Genomic DNA, 21,785 nt, shown 5'->3' on the forward strand with positions numbered 1-21,785 from the left:
TGAATGGTCTTTGTTTCTGGGCTGCGGAAGCGTTATGATCTAATAGTGATTATCTACACTCTTCCCCGCCCAGCCTCCTTTGGCTGTGGGTATAGGATTATATGACATTTATTTTATTTTATTTATTTTTATGGTTGAAATAGATGGACTTGTGTCTTTTTTCAACCTGACTAACTATGCAACCTTTGTTTTTTTGTTGCAGTGCAGTGTAGTACCTACGGTGTACAGCAGGGATCACTCCTGCCCTTTTTTGTTATATAATACTATATATCAGGGATATGCAATTAGCTGACCTCCATCTGTTGCAAAACTACACGTCTCATCATGCCTCTGGGTGTCATGCTTGTGGCTGTCAGAGTCTTGCTATGCCTCATGGGACTTGTAGTTCTGCAAAAGCTGGAGGTCCGCTAATTGCATATCCCTGCTATATAGTATCCTCTGTGGTCAATAGGGGGGTGGGGGGGGGTGGGGTGTCACTCCTCCCATGTTCTGTCAAATAGTGCATCTCATCGGATAATGCCTCTGCCGCTCTGCGCATGCACAGGACGCAATGTCACTCCAGCTGATCTCTTAATCAGCTGGCGTGACGTCAACACCGCGCATGCACAGATCGGCTGAGGCATTATCCGACGATAAGCAAAGCGTGGTGTTCTGAGGAATAGTGCAGATCTTCTTCCGCCTGCGACGTGATCGGTGATGTCTCGCGCAGAGAGAGAAACAGAATGTGGCGACTAGATCCTCCCTCCGTGCTTTGCTGATCGTCGGGTAATGCCTGCAACGATCTGCGCATGCGCACCGTTGACATCATGCCAGCTGATTTGGGAGATCAGCTAGAGCGACATTACGTACTGCACATGCGCAGATTGTCATGATCCGACAACGATAGAACATTCTGTAGCCGACACCCAAAAACCCCACTGAGACTATTTACAAAACAATGAATATTATATTGTATAGAAATAAACAGTCCTGTTCATTGTTACACAGCAAATAAAAGCGGCATCCCATCATCCCCGGCAGAGCTCAGGCTGACCAAATCGCACGTCGGTAGCAGCAACGCCAAAATAGGCCGATAACCCGCCTCGGCTTCATCTTTTATAGGCCGGATCCAGAGGGGGGCGGGGGAGGCGATATGGCCTCCGATTGGGGCTCCTCACTGATCACACCGAGCCGCCATCACTTCTCCATCTTCTCCCGATACTTGCTCTTCATCTGCTGCAGAAAGTTCTGGAAAGCCGGTTCCTCCAGCCGAGTCTCAGCCACTGCGGGGGGGGAAAGAATATGGAAGATCATACATACATACATACATACATACATACATACATACATAGTACAGATCCAGGTGGACACCACAGTGCTCAGCTTTCCAAAAGAAACAGCAACATTGTCTTCACCCCTGGCATGGCTCCACCACAGGGGGTAATAGAGGCAAACAGAGTGTAGGGCCTCAATCCCTCATGGCACCGCTCAGTGCAGCACTCTTAAAAGCTATAGTACATAAATAATTCAGTGGAGGCACCCACAGTGCAGATGTATTATTTGTCATTTAAAAAGTGAGTGTAAACCCGATTCATGAAATTCGAGCGGGGCACATATATCTGCAGCGTTTTCCTATCTCTCTTCAAAGCACTGTGTCCCGTAGCTCTCTTGCTCCGTTCTCCTGTTATCAGCCTGATAACTCCTGACAAGTTCTCTGCCGACTGTGATAAAACCCAGCCTGAAATTTTGTGTCAGGGTGAGTGCTATAAATAGATTAGCAGAGAGCTGGTCTATTCACAGCACAGCTCTGTAAGGCTCTGCCTATGTGGAGAGGGGAGAGGGGAGAGGGAGGGAGGGGGGGGTGCCTTTTCTTCAATCAGCTGTCTTGGCTGTATGCCAATAGTCCACTCCCAGTGCTGAAGAGGAAGAGAAAATCTGTAACAAGTTGTGCACTTTCTAAAGCGGGGGTCTCAAATTGGTGGCCCTCCAGCTGTTGCGAAACTACAAGTCCCATCATGCCTCCGCCTATGGGATTCATGCTTGTAACTGTCAGCCTTGCAATGCCTCATGGGGCTTGTAGTTTTGCAACAGCTGGAGGGCCACCAGTTTGGGACCCCTGCTCTAAAGGATATATAAAGCTGAAGACAGCAGATTTACATGCATAACATATGTAGGGAGATTGGTCTCGTCTCTTTGTATCATCTGAAGCTGGTATATGTGAGGGTTTACGCCCACTTTAAAGTGGTTGTAAACCCCGGTTTCACCTTTTTTACTTATAGAAAAGCCTATAATAAGGCTTACCTGTAGGTACCTTGAAGATCTCCTAAACTTGCACAGTTTAGGAGATATTTAGTAATTGTGCTGCCGAAGTCATCACTGGTGCCGTTTCTTCAGGAGTCGTGACCGCCTGCTCCCGCGCGGGAGTGACGTAATCGCGGCTCTGGTGAGATTTACAACCTCTTTAAGTCCCTACCCTGCTGGACTTTTACACCCCCATGACTAAGCCGATAAAGGGACGAGGCATCTAAACTCCAAAAAAAAGGTGGGTATGAAGGAGGCACCCAGATTCCCAAAAAGGGGAAAAAGGAGGCACAAAGGTCTTCAACGAGGGAGGGGAGGCTTTGGCTTGAAGGAGGTGCCTAAACTCCCAAAAAGAGACAAAAAGAGGCACCTAGATTTTCAAGGAAATAAGATGGCGCCTACATTCCCAAAAAGCAGAAAGGAGGCGCCTAGTTTCCCAAAAAGCGGAAAGGAGGCACCTAAATTCCTAAAAAAGGGAAAGGAGGCGCCTAGTTTCCCAAAAAGGGGAAAGGAGGCACCTAAATTCCTAAAAAAGGGAAAGGAGGCGCCTAGTTTCCCAAAAAGGAGAAAGGAGACACCTAGATTCCCAAAAAGGGGAAAAGAGGCACCTAAATTCCCAAAAAAGGGAAAGGAGGCGCCTACATTCCCAAAAAGGGGAAAGGAGGCGCCTACATTCCCAAAAAAGGGAAAGGAGGCGCCTACATTCCCAAAAAAGGGAAAGGAGGAGCCTACATTCCCAAAAAAGGGAAAGGAGGAGCCTACATTCCCAAAGCGGGAGGAGGTGGAGCCTACATTCCCAAAGCGGGAGGAGGTGGAGCCTACATTCCCAAAGCGGGAGGAGGTGGAGCCTACATTCCCAAAGCGGGAGGAGGTGGAGCCTACATTCCCAAAGCGGGAGGAGGTGGAGCCTACATTCCCAAAGCGGGAGGAGGTGGAGCCTACATTCCCAAAGCGGGAGGAGGTGGAGCCTACATTCCCAAAGCGGGAGGAGGTGGAGCCTACATTCCCAAAGCGGGAGGAGGTGGAGCCTACATTCCCAAAGCGGGAGGAGGTGGAGCCTACATTCCCAAAGCGGGAGGAGGTGGAGCCTACATTCCCAAAGCGGGAGGAGGTGGAGCCTACATTCCCAAAGCGGGAGGAGGTGGAGCCTACATTCCCAAAGCGGGAGGAGGTGGAGCCTACATTCCCAAAGCGGGAGGAGGTGGAGCCTACATTCCCAAAGAGGGGCAGGACTTAAAGGCGGTGCCTAAAATTCCAAAAGGGAAGGTAAGGATTGGGGGGGGGGCCTAAATTCCCAAAGGTTAAAAGGGGGAAGGGACTGGAGAGACCCCAAACCATTCTATACATTATCAGAGATCTCACATATCCTTACTGAGCTCAGAGCGGATAATGTTTTGGTGCGACACAATCACAATCAGGGGGAAAAGTCTCACCTGAGTGGTCAATGTCATCCGTGTCACTGTCTTCTGGCTCCTCCTCTTCCATATTCCCACGGTTCATGATGAGATCTGATGGACCTTCCACTGCCTCCTCTACAAACATAAAAGGGTGTATGATGGGAGATTTCTACAAGACAACCTTCTACCCCCACCCCACACACACACACCCAAACACAACAGACTCTTTACAAGAGGGTGGAAAAAATGATCCACACTCCAGTTGTTGCTCTTAAAATTTCTTCATTTTATTGAATAGCCACAGTGAACAAAACGCAGATTAACCGCTTCAGCCCCGGAAGATTTGACCCCCTTTCTGCCCAGAGCATTTTACAATTTGGCACTGCGTCGCTTTAACTGACAAATCGTGCCACGTTGTACCCAAACGAAATTTGCGTCCTTTTTTCCAAACAAATAAAGCTTTCTTTTGGTGGTATTTGATCACCTCTGCGGTTTTTAATTTTTATGCGCTATAAACAAAAGAACACCGTCAATTTTGAAAAAAAACGAAAACAAAACAAAAAAAAAGAAATATCTTTTACTTTTTGCTATAATAAATATCCCACTTTTTTTCCCCCCAAAAATAATTTTTTCCTCAGTTTAGGCGGATATGTATTCTACATATTTTTGGTGAAAATGAATAAAATCAATAAATCGCAAAGGCGTATATTGATTGGTTTGCGCAAAAGTTATAGCGTCTACAAAATAGGGGATAGATTTATGGCATTTTTCATTATCATTTATTTTTCTACTAGTAATGGTGGCGATCTGCGATTTTTAATCGGGACTGCGATATTGCGGCGGACAAATTGGACACATTTTTGGGACCACTGACAAATGATACAGCGATCGTGCTATACGTGTCACGAGCAATCACGGGAGGCCGGCGGTCATCGGCCGGGCGAAACGACGTTATGTTACGTTCGCTTCGCGCTGTGGCCACTAGGGGCATGCGCCCGCTGCTCGCCGCCCCTAGTGGCCACAGGGCGAAGCGACATAACAGAACGTCATTTCGCCCAGCCGTGCCATTCTGGCGCAGTAAAACTATGGTGGCTGGCCGGCAAGTGTTTAAGTCAGTTGACGGGTTTCAGCCTATAAGGCCTTAGTCATAACCATATTACAGACATAAAACTTTGAAATAAATAGTAGCTCTAAAGATCACAGGCCCCACCCAATAATTATCTTGATTGACCGCAGGCAATTATCCAAAAAAGAGAATCGGCTACAATACATATAGGCTGATCCACGTGTGTGCCACTAATTTTCACACACCTTGTAGTGATAATATGCACATGTATGTACACACACGCATACATTCATACACATATACATAAGGAAACACATCATAAAATTCAAAAAACATGAAATAAAAAAGATGAAAATAATAATCCAGGTATGTAAACAAAAAAAAACCCAGAAGAGAGAAAGGAAAAGGAGGAAAGAAAAAAAAAAGAGAGAGGAGGCTCTGGGGAGAGGCATTCTTAATGCAAGTGCAAGTCCATATCCCCCCTCAGGTTTAACCCCTGAGTTTTTAACCTAAAAATCCACCATGCTTCTCTCCCCAGTAGCCTTCTCTCCCTATCACCTCCTCTGGGCAAGCGAGACCATTGTTCTATTCCTCTGAAGCGAAATGAGGAGATATCGCCCTGATGACATTCTCTAAAGTGACGTGTTGTATTCAAAATATTTCTAGCATTTGGATTATTTGTGTCACAGTAATGTTCCCCTATACGGGCTCTCAAAGGACATGTGGTACAACCTACATATCTAAGGCTGCATGAAATACAGGTGATCAGGTAAATTACATAGTTTGTGATCAAGTGTAGTATCTGTTCTTATCAGTTGCCAGGAGGTGGCGCTTGCTTCTGTCCCTGATCTACGGCGAGGTGGTATCAGGGATGGTGGAGGCTATGGAAAACCTGCTGGTGTAAAGGTAACCTGGAGCGGTTCGTAGCCGAAAGGGAAGCCTTCTGTTGGGGATGGAGAACCATTGGGTCTGGCCAGAGGTTCGGGTCCCCGGCCTTCTGGCCTAGATTGGGGTAGCTCTAGCTTCAGTCAGTTTTTCGGGAGAGAACACTGGCTCCTCTTTCCCACCGGGGGGAGCGGTTAGTATTTCCCGAATGTAATTAGTTAGGAGGGATGGGAGCGACGGTGAGGCCCTGATGGTAAAGGGCTCTCACCAAGCTTCCAGAACTTCAGGCCTTCCTGGCTGGGGTGGGGGCTGCTGTGGTCTGGGGCGAAAAGCCAGTGGTGAATGTGCCCTTGAAGTGGCAGTTCAGAGGTGCTGTACAGTCACAGTGTTTCGGCACTTGATTTATGGCACCATGGTCACTTCACCACAACACACGTTTTTCGCACCTGCCTCTAGGGCTGAGCCTTTTGGCTAGGACCAGGGGAAATTTTTATTCCTGGCCGGGGGGGCCGGCCAATGTATTATACAATGGTCACTTTTCACTCTCTCCCACTTCCTTCTCCCTACTTTCTTTTTATTTATCCCCGTGTTTGTCACTTTTTTTGTTTGATGTGTATACACGTTTGTCACTGTGTGTGATGAGTAGGGTGTGGGTCCTCGGGCCTACTCTGAAAGTCTTGGGAGGGGGGTGGACATAGGCCTTCTGGCTTGGTTCGCCCTCTCTCATGGGGTCTCCCTTCGGGGGGAGTCCCACCTAGTACTTGGGTGGGTCCGTTTTGGCAGACCTTCCAGAGAACGGAGGTCCGTCTGGTTTCGGCCAGATGGACCCAAGTGAAGTACCTCAGTTGCCGTCTGGAGCCTAACGTCCCGGGGCATCAGGGTAAGGTCCTTCCCTAGTGGAGGATCAGTGTAACACCCGTTTTGTGTGTCACTCTTTATGTGTGTGCACTTTTTGGGTTTATTTTGCACTCCACTGGCTTTTCAAAAAAAAAAAAAAAATGTATAATGAACTCTCCATCTGTGGCCACAAACGTTTTACCCAAAAGGCGGAAATTACAGTACCTACAGGTTTTTGTATTACAAGGGTAACTTTCAGGATAGGAGAACCAGGTGGGTTGGCATTGCTTAGATGAGAAAAGACTAGGTGATAGTGCAGTCCCTAATGTGGGCGCACGTCGGCTAGAAAAATGGCAACCTGCTTGCAATATCCCATTTAAATCTTTATCTCTATACAGTATTCGCAGATTCTTTTTATTATTTACAAAAGGGGACCTGTCACAATAGCACCACCAGATGTCCACATATCACCCTGCATAAAACCAAAAAAAGCAACCTCCAAACTAAAGTTTATTACCTGTGGACTGCGTGGGATCCAGAGCCACCGAGCCCATATCTCTATGGAGCCTGTTCATCTGCTCCTGCTGTTCCTTCCTCTTCTCTTCCTCCTGATAAATGGGAAAACACAGATCAGGATATCATGATTAATTGTACCCACAGGCCCCTCCCCCATCTGCAGGGCCACATAAGAAATTAACTTACCGCATCTCTGCGCAGACGTTCGTATTCCGGCCGGTACTCTCTGTGAACGAACAGACAGTTAAGGTTAAGGTTACAGCAGAATGGTGGGAAGGTAGAACAATCCTTGTAGCCGAAGGACACAGGAAGTCAGAGACTGTTGTGTTATACTGCCACCTACAGCAGGATTGGCTTTGTAAATCTGGAAAACAGATGCCTCAAGCCAAAAGGCACCAAGATCTAGTGCAGTGCGTCCTTATGAACCTGTTCCTTGAGACCATTAGCTTGCATGATTATTTGTTCAGGCCATCTAGATAGCTGCAGATTATGGCCTTCTCCTATTTTCCAACATCTCACACCACAACTTATCTCTGGTATAAAATAAGATGTGCTAATGAATGATAGAACACATACATAGAAAAGACGAGACTCCGGGTTCTGTCAGGTTTTTCTATTCTCGTGCACTTGGTTTGCTTTTCAGTGTGTTGACCAGAAATGTCCACAACAACTTGGCGAGCCAGTCAGGAGTCTCCACCACCGGGAAAGCAAACCACTATATACACTCGCTAGGTAAACTGCCCTTAAGCTTTTCTTTTGTCTCCCATCTATTCCCAAGGAAACCTGTCCCACTCTCAGACCCTTCTGGTTGGTAACATATGTATGAACATGTTTGTGTACTCCTTCTCAGCCTGGACTGAGTGTGAACAAGTTGTTGAAATATCCACAACAGGTCTTAGGCAGTGAGAGGTCATCAGCCTTTAAAACAGAATGGAAAGAGCAGAAACCTGGTATTCTGATCGAATCAAGATGCTAAATGCTTGTCCAGACCAAGCTGTAGGAATAAGATTCGTCCCACTGAGTGGAATCTCCAGAAACTCACACCAAGTGAAACAAGCTGTCTATTGATAGGCCTTGCAGGAAGCAGCCTTTCCAACTTTTGTCGTGGGAATCACAGATTCAGAGATGTCCCCTTCTCTTGGAACCTGGGCTTCATCAGCCATGCCATTAAAACCAAAGATCTTGAAGCAAAAATGGTAAATATGTCCTGGAGACAGAAGATGCGGATGATCTGGCAGCACCCACCAGGATGCTGGCAAAGAGGGAGTTTCATATCCACCTGGGCCAGTCTGGAGCAATGAGGATCATCAGAATGCTCTACTATCTCAATCCTGTAAATCAGATGAAAAAAAAAGCTAAAGACCAACCTGTCAAGTTGGCGATTGAACCTGGAGGCCAAGAAGTCTACACCCAGTGTCCCACACCTTTGACATCGGTCCTGGAATACCTCTGGGTGAAGGGGTCACTACCCAGACCAGTTGCTGCCAACTGTCTACATCTGGAATGTATATGACTGACAAAGCTGAAGACATTAAGTTCTGCTCTGGAAAGGGTGTACCTAAGCAAGACTTCTAGTTCCTCTATGATGGTTGAGATATGCACCACCAAAACTTTGTCCGACTGAAACCAGATCAGTAGGATGATCAAATGCAGCAGAGAAAGCTAAAGTTCCAGGATGCCGATTTGGATACGAGCAATGTATTGGGACTCCCCTGACAATCAAGTCCACCAACAGCGTGGAAGATGGGAAGGGAGGCCTTTGACTCCAAAAAAGGTGGACTCTTAAACCACCAAGCCAAAGAAAACCTGGCCCTCAGCAACAAATACATCAGCCTGTCCAAAAGCCAGACTGACTTGCCCCACAATGACAGAATGTTGCATTGTAGAGGTCTGGAGTGAAACTGGGCAAATGGAGCTGCTGAAGGAGGCCACCACCAGAACCAGGATTCTCATGCAAAAGCAGAGACTTGGTCAGCTCCTGGAATGAAGCGTTCTCATGCGAGACTAAAGATTCTGAAGTTTCTTCTGTAAGGCTGGATTCACACCTATGCATTTTTAGTGCTTTTTCCATTTTGCAGATTTGCACTACAGAACGTGTTCCATAGGAAATCATGTTAAATGGACTGTATTGCAAATCTGCAAAATGCACTAAAAATGCATAGGTGTGAATCCAGCCTGAAAGGAACATTCTAGCCTAAGCTGTGTCCAGGACTGGACCCAGATACTCCAGATCATGAGTTGGTACCAGATCCACCTGAACAGCTGTAATGTCTGGACGGTTAAAGATGACTGTTCCCTCAACATGAGGTACTCTAAATCTCTAACAATGGGGATGCCACAAGAACAGGGCGAATACTGGTGCCAGCAGCTTTGTGAATATGTCAAAGGGCAGATGAGAGGCCAAAGGGCAGGGCCACAAACTGGTAGCGAAAGGGACCCAAAGCAAATTGGTAGGAATCATTGATGTGATGGAAAACTGGGGACATGAAGGTAAGCCTCCTTAATATCCTTAAAAGCCAGATGGATTTAGTGGATTCTATGAAACCCTAGGGTTCCTTCAGAGGTGGCTGGGGATTCCTTGAGTTGTGGCGACCTCCCCACCCATCTGATGGCGTTTGAATAGTTCTGGGTCCAGCATCGCATGGCATGAGTGCAAGAGTGGCATTCTGAGCATCACTGTATGGAGAGAAAACTTCCCACTGACCACCACTGTAAGGGACATCTTCCCAATGATCACCATTGGACTCATCTTAACAGGGGCTCCTGGAGATCTAAAAATAATTCCAAGGGTTCCTCTAGCAGTCTTCAAACTGCGGCCCTCTGCTTGCCTATATCCAGCCCTTAGGTCACTATTCCATCCACTGACACCATAAAAAAGGGCAAAATTCCTCCCACTGACACACCAGCGATGGGGCACCAGTCCCCCCACTGACACCACTACTTTCTTTACTTTTCTTCCTAATCACTTGGGTGTCTCCTGTTTCACTTCACTCTTCACTACATTTTATTTTCCTTTCTTACCTGCCTCTCTCATCTACTGTTATGTCCACTAGATGTTAATACCCATTAACCATTTATTGTTAGAAAAGCCCCATTGGGCTCATACCCATCACTACATACCTGTTGAAGGGAGATCCATCTCAGGTGATGTTCTCCTATTCCTATTCTTTTGGCCCTCCTGTCACCTGCTTAGCCATCACCTCAGCTCCCGGGGGGGGGGGGGGGGGTTGCTCTTTACCTCCTAGTGCCCCTTGCACATCATTATTACCATTCTACGTTTTTTACAATCTACCCATAGGTAAGAGTGATAACACCATAGGTTTTGTGTTCCCTCTCTTCCCATTTTTAATCAATTACCATTGATTAATGATTTTTAATTCATTATAGATACTCCCAGTGTATAGCTGTTCCTGATGAGTGGAAACAACCCACAAAATGCGTCAAGCATTCCCATTTGATGCTATGTCACAGCAATCATGTGCTTACTATGGGTTTTACTTGTCTGAATCAAATAATTATTACTTCTTATTATGTTTTTTCATCTATTGGGTATGTTGTTGGTTCATTATCAATTATGTGCAATAATGTCTATCATGTTACTTGTATTACTATATGACCTACTAACCATGTTTTTCATAATTCTGTATCGTACATACTGGTCTACTATTGTTACCTATGCACCACGCCCAATTATGTTAACAATAAATATCCTATCTACTATTTTTGTTTGATTCATTCTACCCAAGTGTTGTGTTTTTTATACAAAGTCCCATTTTCCCCTATCCCCCCCTCCTTATGACACCAGCGATGGGGCACTGTTTACTCCCACTGGACGCCAGGACATTTTCTACTCCCACTGGCCTTCGTCCGGCCCCCCTAAAGTTTTTAAGGACAATAAAATGGCCCTTTGTAAAGTTTGGAGACCCCTGCTCTAGGGTAAAGAGGTAGAGGAAGACAGCCTTAAAGCTTTGAAATACAAGATGGGGCAGGGACGCCCTTTTGTTTTGGGAACAGTGAACAGGTTTAAAGTAAAACCCCCCATTCTGCTACAAAACTGGGGCAATGACACCTTGAGAAGGCCAAATGGAGATCTGCTAATCAGGTGGATCAGGCCATGCTGGGAGTAGGAGGGGTTATCCTGCAATATCTTTATTTTCCACTTTCTGCATCCTGCCGTAGGCAGCAGTATAACTTGGAAACTCGACTTATTTTGTCCCTCAGAGAACAAGAAAAACTCTTTTGGCTGGATATACCAAAAAAAATCATTGTATAAGTACAGTGGAACCTCGGATTACGAGCATAATCCGGTCCAGGATAATAATTCGTTCCGCATTGACTTCAATGGGATGCAATACCGCATGCGGCCAGAGACGAGGGGGGGGGGGAGCGGAGAGCCTCGGAAATGGCCAAAAAGGCCCGACGACACTTCGGCTGACCTCGGCAAACCTCGCAAAGACTTCCTACCCGAGATTTGCCAAGGTCATCCGAAGTGTTCTCGGGCCTTTCCGTGCATTTCCGAGCGGCACCGATTGGCTCTGCGCCGCTCCCCCACCTCAGGCCAAAAAGCGGTACTGCACACTGCTTTGGCCTGAATCGTGCTCGTTTTTTGCGAGACAACACTCACAAACCGAGTTACGATTTTAAAAAATACACTGCTCGTATTGCGAAACGCTTGTTAACCATGTTACTCACAATCCGAGGTTCCAATGTAGTTTAAAAAAACTCTTATTGAAAGCTTCCACAACTCAGTGGTGGGCCTTGTATGTAGACAATGAGGAAGAGGCCCACCATGTACCCCATACCCAATGGGCCCTTGTTAAGCTTGGCTGCCATGTACCGGCCACCTCTTATCACTCACTTCTCATATTCTTCGGCTGCCTCTGAAACCTTCACGAAAAATTCGTCCATCCCTGCTCCGGTCATTGCTGACACGCCAACTACCTGAGGAGAGCCAAGAACGTAGACTGTCAGCGCTGTGCCTGACCACTCACACAAACATGGCACACATACAATAAACCACGTTACCCGCAATACGTTATAGAACTCTTCCAGGACCAGGCTCATGGATCGCGTCAAGTTACTGACATAGGAGGTCTCCTGATTCAGAGCGTCCTGGAACGTCTCAAAGTCCTGCATCCACTCCACTGCAAAGCTGTGATCGATTATGTCTGTCTACAGAAAAAGGTAGATTATTACTGCCCGAATCCCATCCTCACCACAAGAGACGATAAACACACACAAAAAAGAAAAAAAAAGTTCATCCTGAGGATCCTCCATTGTACTGCCTGATGCTCATGCCCACTACTAGAGATGATAAATATACAGGAACCCATACCAAGGACCCTCCATTGTAGTGCTTGATGCCCATCACCACCACCAGATAAAACACACAGGGGCCCCCCATCTCACAGTTATAGGTCATTAGGGACTACATACTGTACAAGGAACAATAGGAGTACAGACTCAGGGTTATCACCAGTCCTGTCTATGGGACCTCATATGTATTACTCACCTTGTTCATGACAACAATGAAGGGAAGTTTGGTTTTATACATGATGCTGGAAGACAAGACGACGCATCAGATATGTACAGGTAATGTCAGACATGCACACCCCCCCCCCCCCCCAATCACAGCATGTACCCCCCATTCCCTCCGCACCACTATCACAGCGTGTAACCCCCCCTTCCTCCACACCGCCATCATAGCATGTAACCCCCCCCCCCCTTCCCTCCACACCGCCATCACAGCATGTAACCCCCCCTTCCCTCCGCACCGCCATCACAGCGGGTACCCCCCTTCCCTCTGCACCGCCATCATAGCATGTAACCCCCCCCCTCCCTCCGCACCACCATCACATCGTGTACCCCCCCTTCCCTCCGTACCATCATCACAGCATGTAAACCCCCCCCTTCCTCCACACAATCATCACAGCATGTAACCCCCCCTCCCACCACAGCGCGTACCCCCCTTCCCTCCGCACCATCATCACAGCATGTAACCCCCCCCCCTCCCGCCACACCATCACAGCGTGTTACCCCCATTCCCTCCACACCACCATCACAGCGTGTACCCCACCTTCCCTCTACACCACCATCACAGCGTGTACCCCCCCTTCCTCCACACCGCCATCATAGCATGTAACCCCCCCTTCCCTCCACACTGCCATCACAGCATGTAACCCCCCCTCCCTCACAGCACGTACCCCCCTTCCCTCCCCCATCACAGCGCGTACTCCCCTTCCCTCTGCACCGCCATCATAGCATGTAACCCCCCCTCCCTTCCCTCCACACCTCCATCACAGCGCATACCCCCCTTCCCTCCGCACCAACCCCCCCTCCCTCCACACCATCATAGCACGTACCCCCTTCCCTCCGCACCGCCATCACAGCAGGTAACCCCCCCCTCCCTTCCCTCCACACCGCCATCACAGCGTGTAACCCCCCCTTCCCTCCGCACCATCATCACAGCATGTAACCCCCACTCCTTCCACACCGCCATCACAGCGCGAACCTCCCCTTCCCTCCACACTGCCATCACAGCGCGTACTCCCCCTTTCCTCCGCACCGCCATCACAGAGGGTACCCCCCTTTCCTCCGCACCACCATCATAGCATGTAAGCCCCCTCCCTTCCCTCCACATCGCCATCACATCGTGTACCCCCCCCTTTCCTCCGCACCATCATCACAGCGTGTACCCCCCCTTCCCTCCACACCAGCATCACAGCATGTAACCCCCCCCTCCCTCCACACCGCCATTACAGCGCGTGCCCCCCTCCCCTCCGCACCGCCATCACAGCAGGTACCCCCCTTCCCTCCGCACCGCCATCACAGCGCGTACGCCCCTTCCCTCCGCACCGCCATCACAGCGCGTACGCCCCTTCCCTCCGCACCGCCATCACAGCATGTACCCCCCCCCTCCCTCCACACCGCCATCACAGCATGATGTACCCCCTTCTTCCATGACAGCGCCCCATCATTACACTCACCTGCAGGCGTACAGCATGTTGGACATGAAGGTGACGGGGTTGACGCTGCGGGAGGTATCCATCACATACACCACCACAGAGGGGAAGGAGGAGGCCTGGGGAAGAGCAGAACATTTACCAATAACAGAGCAGATATCAGATCACCTGACCCGGATCAGAAGGATTCCCAAAGATCTGCTCATTGCAGACAATGGTACAAGGCCAGGGGCCATTTAAATCTGACCACTGACCTTCCCTTCCCCGACTGCATTGCACAGAGTAGAACAAAGACCCAGTGATGACTACAATGGGAGAGGCCCCTCCTGGGAACTCACCAAGGCTTCTGTAATAATGGCCCCGGAGGCCGACCATGTGAAGACTTCGATCTGCCCTGGGGTGTCGATCACAACATACCTACAAGTTGGAGAGAAGACAATCTGTTGGTGTGAACGATAACAGGAAACAGCAGCAGCTCCGCTGGGGCGGGCACATGGGAGGAGCAAATCATTATCACATTCTGAGTTCTATCCTGCCTGCCAGCAAATGGGGCCAATAAGAAATGCCCAGATTCAGGCCGACCAACCCCCTTTCCCTACACAAATCTTAACACATTTTTTGCACCCGGTCACATGACATCCCGGGTCCTCTCCCTCCTCCAGCAGGGTGAGGAGTCTTTAGTGCTGCACCTGGCCAGCCCCTGACCAGTCCGCCTGCCTCAGCTACCGGCCCCCGACCAGTCCTCCTGCCTCAGCTACCGGCCCCCGACCAGTCCTCCTGCCTCAGCTACCGGCCCCCGACCAGTCCTCCTGCCTCAGCTACCGGCCCCCGACCAGTCCTCCTGTCTCAGCTACCGGCCCCCGACCAGTCCTCCTGCCTCAGCTACCGGCCCCCGACCAGTCCTCCTGCCTCAGCTACCGGCCCCCGACCAGTCCTCCTGCCTCAGCTACCGGCCCCCGACCAGTCCTCCTGCCTCAGCTACCGGCCCCCGACCAGTCCTCCTGCCTCAGCTACCGGCCCCCGACCAGTCCTCCTGCCTCAGCTACCAGCCCCCGACCAGTCTGGCTGCCCCAGTTCCCGGCCCCCGACCAGTCTGGCTGCCCCAGTTCCCATCCCCCGACCAGTCTGGCTGCCCCAGTTCCCATCCCCCGACCAGTCTGGCTGCCCCAGTTCCCATCCCCCGACCAGTCTGGCTGCCCCAGTTCCCATCCCCCGACCAGTCTGGCTGCCCCAGTTCCCATCCCCCGACCAGTCTGGCTGCCCCAGTTCCCATCCCCCGACCAGTCTGGCTGCCCCAGTTCCCATCCCCCGACCAGTCTGGCTGCCCCAGTTCCCATCCCCCGACCAGTCTGGCTGCCCCACTTCCCAATCCCCCGACAAGTCTGGCTGCCCCACTTCCCAATCCCCCGACAAGTCTGGCTGCCCCAGTTCCCATCCCCCGACCAGTCTGGCTGCCCCAGTTCCCATCCCCCGACCAGTCTGGCTGCCCCACTTCCCAATCCCCCGACAAGTCTGGCTGCCCCACTTCCCAATCCCCCGACAAGTCTGGCTGCCCCAGTTCCCAATCCCCCGACCAGTCTGGCTGCCCCAGTTCCCAATCCCCCGACCAGTCTGGCTGCCCCAGTTCCCAATCCCCCGACAAGTCTGGCTGCCCCAGTTCCCAATCCCCCGACAAGTCTGGCTGCCCCAGTTCCCAATCCCCCAAGTCTGGCTGCCCCAGTTCCCATCCCCCGACCAGTCTGGCTGCCCCAGTTCCCATCCCCCGACCAGTCTGGCTGCCCCAGTTCCCATCCCCCGACCAGTCTGGCTGCCCCAGTTCCCATCCCCCGACCAGTCTGGCTGCCCCAGTTCCCATCCCCCGACCAGTCTGGCTGCCCCAGTTCCCATCCCCCGACCAGTCTGGCTGCCCCAGTTCCCATCCCCCGACCAGTCTGGCTGCCCCAGTTCCCATCCCCCGACCAGTCTGGCTGCCCCAGTTCCCATCCCCCGACCAGTCTGGCTGCCCCAGTTCCCATCCCCCGACCAGTCTGGCTGCCCCAGTTCCCATCCCCCGACCAGTCTGGCTGCCCCAGTTCCCATCTCCCGACCAGTCTGGCTGCCCCAGTTCCCATCTCCCGACCAGTCTGGCTGCCCCAGTTCCCATCTCCTGACCAGTCTGGCTGCCCCAGTTCCCATCTCCTGACCAGTCTGGCTGCCCCAGTTCCCATCCCCCGACTAGCCTCTGTATTGCAGGATGAGATACAGGAGTCCCAGCACACCTCTAGTGGTGGTAGACCTTATAGAAATGTTCTATTGGACAGATATTTCTAACCGACTATGTTCAGTGTAATGAGAATCTCTGGTTTTGATTGAGCTTCCATTAGTTAGATGGTAGAGCTAAGAGCTGGTGCCATGACACTCACCGACAGTTCTTCTGCCTCTTCTCGATGAACTTCACCACCTGGAACAAGATCACTGTTACCATGCGACTCCAGGAAACCAATCACATCGAAGAAATGTTACTCCAAGGAACAAAAGGAAAACATGAACACAGGTGACGGCTAAGGAAAGGAGATGATGCAGCTTATAAAAAGGGAAGAAGAGCCAAAGTGGGGGGGGAGGGGACACTCACCTGATCGAAACGCGTTGCAAAGAGGTTGAGGGCCGTGACAATCCCTCCATTAGGTCCAAGTCCGTATCTGTGGAAGGAGCTCAGGAAACCAAACACGGACCGAGCAACTCAAACTCATAGAAGGGGGATTTCAATAGACAACCACCCCCCACCCCGTGTCCCTATAATGACCCCCATGCTTATGTCCTTATAGACAACCCCCCCCCCCCCCCGCTGTGCCCAAATAAACAACCCCCCCTCCATCCTGCCTGTGTACCCATACCCCACCTCTGTGCTAGTGTCCCTATAGACAACCCCTCCCTCCACCGTGCCCGTGTCCCCATGGACGACCTCCCCCCTTCCCCCATAACCCACTCCCCCAGGGGTCAAGTCCTGGGGAAAAAAGTGTGGGAAATCACCCAAGATTCCTGCACCCCCACCTAAAAAATAAAAAATAAGTGTGTGTGTGTGTGTGTGTGTGTATACACACACACACACACAATGTCCTCAGGCTGTCTGTGTTGAATGTGCAAAGTGGGGCCCAGGTCCCGGGCTAGTCACTCCTCAGTGCCCAGCAAATGCAGCCCGATCAGTGCCAACGGGGGTCAGTCCGCCCTGGGTGCCACACACTGGAGAAGGGGGTGTGGGGGGGGCGGGTATCATCCCAGCGGTCCTCCCCTCCCTCGGTCCTCCTTCTCCAGCAGCCCCTGTAACAAGGTCCTGCCTCCTATAATACACGATTGTTCCGCCTATCACTGGACTCTAGGAGGCGGGACCTTGTTACAGGGGCCACTGGAGGAGGAGTACCGAGCGAGGGGAGGAGAGGCACGCTGGGATGAGACATCCCCCAAATGTGTGGCACCCGGGGCAGGCTGACCCCCGTTGGCACGGACGCCCTCCCTTCCCACAGCTACATGCCTGCTGTAGAAAAAGTACAGGAACGTCCCCCCCCCCCCACAGGACTCGAGCCCCGCACCCATAGACAACCCCCCCTCCGTGCCCATGTCACACACCCACAATTGATGCCACCCATGTCTAGGTATCTCTGTGGGAAGGATACTGCTTCATCACCTCTTTGTAGTTCACAGTGTCCCGAATATCTGCAGAGAGACACACAGATCACGTTAGTTTGGGGGGTAAATAGTACATACACCATGTTGGCGGGGGGTGGGATTCTAGCACATATTCTATGTTAGCGGGGGAGGGGATCTCATGGATGGCAGGGTCCAGGTTGATGGTGTAGGCGGGGGAGGGGTTTGTAGTACATATCTATGTTGACAGGGAAGGGGATCTCGCAGATGGCAGGGTCCAGGTTGATGGTGTAGGCGGGGGAGGAAATGGTAGTACATACCTATGTTAGCAGGAAAGGGGATCTCGTGGACGGCGGGATCCAGGTTGATGGTGTAGGGGGCGGAGTCCTTCCCATGTAAATATGAGGTAAGTCTCTGTAGGAGGAGAAAAAGGAGACTTTGGAATACATAGCTTATCCCAGCAAATCATATGGCTCCATTCTGTGGTGGAAAATATTAGGGATTGGTCCTGGTATCTGAAATAACAAACTAGTGGTACATTCTGCCCCGCCCCCACTAGGAGAGCCTACTTCTGGGTACGTTAAACGTGACTCTCCCCGGATTGGCCGAGGAGTCCTCGCAGACGACACACACGCCAGGGGGCGGGGAATCCTCGCAGACGACATACACGCCAGGGGGCGGGGAATCCTCGCAGACGACACACACGCCAGGGGGCGGGGAGTGCTAAGACATGACACACACACCAGGGGGCGGGGAGTCCTCAGAGATGACACACACACCAGGGGGCGGGGAATCCTCGCAGACGACACACACGCCAGGGGGCGGGGAGTGCTCAGACATGACACACACACCAGGGGGCGGGGAGTCCTCAGAGAGGACACACACACCAGGGGGCGGGGAGTCCTCAGAGATGACACACACACACACCAGGGGGCGGGGAGTCCTCAGAGATGACACACACACACACCAGGGGGCGGGGAGTCCTCAGAGATGACACACACACACACCAGGGGGCGGGGAGTCCTCAGAGATGACACACACACCAGGGGGCGGGGAGTCCTCAGAGATGACACACACAACAGGGGGCGGGGAGTCCTCAGAGATGACACACACACCAGGGGGCGGGGAGTCCTCAGAGATGACACACACACCAGGGGGCGGGGAATCCTCGCAGACGACACACACGCCAGGGGGCGGGGAGTGCTAAGACATGACACACACACCAGGGGGCGGGGAGTCCTCAGAGATGACACACACACCAGGGGGCGGGGAATCCTCGCAGACGACACACACGCCAGGGGGCGGGGAGTGCTCAGACATGACACACACACCAGGGGGCGGGGAGTCCTCAGAGAGGACACACACACCAGGGGGCGGGGAGTCCTCAGAGATGACACACACACACACCAGGGGGCGGGGAGTCCTCAGAGATGACACACACACACACCAGGGGGCGGGGAGTCCTCAGAGATGACACACACACACACCAGGGGGCGGGGAGTCCTCAGAGATGACACACACACCAGGGGGCGGGGAGTCCTCAGAGATGACACACACAACAGGGGGCGGGGAGTCCTCAGAGATGACACACACACCAGGGGGCGGGGAGTCCTCAGAGATGACACACACACCAGGGGGCGGGGAGTCCTCAGAGATGACACACACACCAGGGGGCGGGGAGTCCTCAGAGATGACACACACACCAGGGGGCGGGAGTCCTCAGAGATGACACACACAACAGGGGGCGGGGAGTCCTCAGAGATGACACACACACCAGGGGGCGGGGAGTCCTCAGAGATGACACACACACCAGGGGGCGGGGAGTCCTCAGAGATGACACACACACCAGGGGGCGGGGAGTCCTCAGAGATGACACACACACCAGGGGGCGGGGAGTCCTCAGAGATGACACACACACGAGGGGGCGGGGAGTCCTCAGAGATGACACACACCAGGGGGCGGGGAGTCCTCAGAGATGACACACCAGAGGGCGGGGAGTCCTCAGAGATGACACACCAGGGGGCGGGGAGATCTCAGAACTGACACATGTCCTCCTCCCTGGTGAAGATGTGTATGAAGAGAACCTGACCTCAGAGAGAAGCGCAGTATAGTAGAGAGGGGGACGCTATCCTCTCCTCCCCCACACACACACCTACCTGGGTGAAGGTGGTTTTCCCAGAGCCCGCCATCCCCAATATGATCATACATAGCGGGGAACCGCTATCCTCTCCTCCACCCTCCGCCATCTTACTACTCCACTTCACCCCGCACTTCCGCCTTCACAAAGCTTTATTCACAGCGGAGAGAGCTGACAACTGGGGAGGAGACCCGCATGGTCATTGGGCGGGGCTCTGCTATCTGTCATAGGTGGAGGGAGGGGAGTCTGGGCGGTCTTTATAAGATCTGTATCTAAAGATGAGCGATTAGAGAGGGGCATGGGAGTCCTAGAGGGACTACAACTCCCAGCATATCCTGTCACTACCTTCTAGGGGGACTACAACTCCCAGCATGTCCTGTCACTACCTTCTAGAGGAACTACAACTCCCAGCATGTCCTGTCACTACCCCCTAGAGAGACTACAACTCCCAGCATGTCCTGTCACTGCCCTCTAGAGGAACTACAACTCCCAGCATGTCCTGTCATTACCCCCCTAGAGAGATTACAACTCCCAGCATGTCCTGTCACTACCCCCTAGAGGGACCACAACTCCCAGCATGCCCTGTCACTACCCCCTAGAGGGACTACAACTCCCAGCATGTCGTGTCACTGCCCTCTAGAGGAACTACAACTCCCAGCATCTCCTGCCACTACCCCCTAGAGGGAATACAACTCTCAGCATGTCCTGTCACTACCCTCTAGAGGGACTACAACTCCCAGCATGTCCTGTCACTACCCCCTAGAGGGACTACAACTCCCAGCATGTCCTGTCACTACCCCCTAGAGAGACTACAACTCCAAGCATGTCCTGTCACTACCCCCTAGAGAGATTACAACTCCCAGCATGTCCTGTCACTACCCTCTAGTCTAGAGGGACTACAACTTCCAGCATGTCCTGTCACTACCCCCTAGAGAAACTACAACTCCCAGCATGTCCTGTCACTACCCCCTAGAGGGACTACAACTCCCAGCATGTCCTGTCACTGCCCCCTAGAGGGACTACAACTCCCAGCATGTCCTGTCACTGCCCCCTAGAGGGACTACAACTCCCAGCATTTCCTGTCACTGCCCTCTAGAGGGACTACAACTCCCAGCATGTCCTGTCACTACCCCCTAGAGGGACTACAACTCCCAGCATGTCCTGTCACTACCCCCTAGAGAGACTACAACTCCCAGCATGTCCTGTCACTACCCCCTAGAGAGATTACAACTCCCAGCATGTCCTGTCACTACCCCCTAGAGGGACTACAACTCCCAGCATGTCCTGTCACTACCCTCTAGAGGGACTACAACTTCCAGCATGTCCTGTCACTACCCCCTAGAGGAACTACAACTCCCAGCATGTCCTGTTACTACCCCCTAGAGGAACTCCAACTCCCAGCATGTCCTGTCACTACCCCCTAGAGGGACTACAACTCCCAGCATGTCCTGTCACTGCCCTCTAGAGGAACTACAACTCCCAACATGTCCTGTCACTACCCCCTAGAGGGACTACAACTCCCAGCATGTCGTGTCACTGCCCTCTAGAGGAACTACAACTCCCAGCATCTCTTGTCACTACCCTCTAGAGGGACTACAACTCTCAGCATGTCCTGTCACTACCCTCTAGAGGGACTACAACTCCCAGCATGTCCTGTCACTACCCCCTAGAGAGACTACAACTCCAAGCATGTCCTGTCACTACCCCCTAGAGAGATTAGAACTCCCAGCATGTCCTGTCACTACCCCCTAGAGAGACTACAACTCCCAGCATGTCCTGTCACTGCCCTCTAGAGGAACTACAACTCCCAGCATGTCCTGTCATTACCCCCCTAGAGAGATTACAACTCCCAGCATGTCCTGTCACTACCCCCTAGAGGGACCACAACTCCCAGCATGCCCTGTCACTACCCCCTAGAGGGACTACAACTCCCAGCATGTCGTGTCACTGCCCTCTAGAGGAACTACAACTCCCAGCATCTCCTGCCACTACCCCCTAGAGGGACTACAACTCTCAGCATGTCCTGTCACTACCCTCTAGAGGGACTACAACTCCCAGCATGTCCTGTCACTACCCCCTAGAGG

General features: G+C 51.9%; 1 protein-coding gene across 1 annotated transcript; it reads right to left on the reverse strand.

Moving 5' to 3' along the window:
* Window positions 1-926: 926 nt before the first annotated feature.
* On the reverse strand, window positions 927-19,877 carry GPN1 (GPN-loop GTPase 1). The gene is made up of 14 exons (XM_073624716.1): window positions 19,721-19,877; window positions 17,885-17,978; window positions 17,594-17,633; window positions 16,555-16,621; window positions 16,346-16,383; window positions 14,282-14,360; window positions 13,968-14,062; window positions 12,494-12,539; window positions 12,007-12,153; window positions 11,840-11,922; window positions 7,168-7,207; window positions 6,983-7,073; window positions 3,714-3,812; window positions 927-1,262 (listed from the first exon to the last, which is right to left on the reverse strand). Exons 1-14 carry the CDS (start codon window positions 19,808-19,810, stop codon window positions 1,177-1,179), a joined length of 1,095 nt encoding a protein of 364 aa, XP_073480817.1. The 5' UTR covers window positions 19,811-19,877; the 3' UTR covers window positions 927-1,176.
* Window positions 19,878-21,785: the final 1,908 nt, after the last annotated feature.

The sequence above is a fragment of the Aquarana catesbeiana genome, linkage group LG04, assembly GCF_042186555.1.
Source record: "Aquarana catesbeiana isolate 2022-GZ linkage group LG04, ASM4218655v1, whole genome shotgun sequence".
Taxonomy (NCBI): domain Eukaryota; kingdom Metazoa; phylum Chordata; class Amphibia; order Anura; family Ranidae; genus Aquarana; species Aquarana catesbeiana.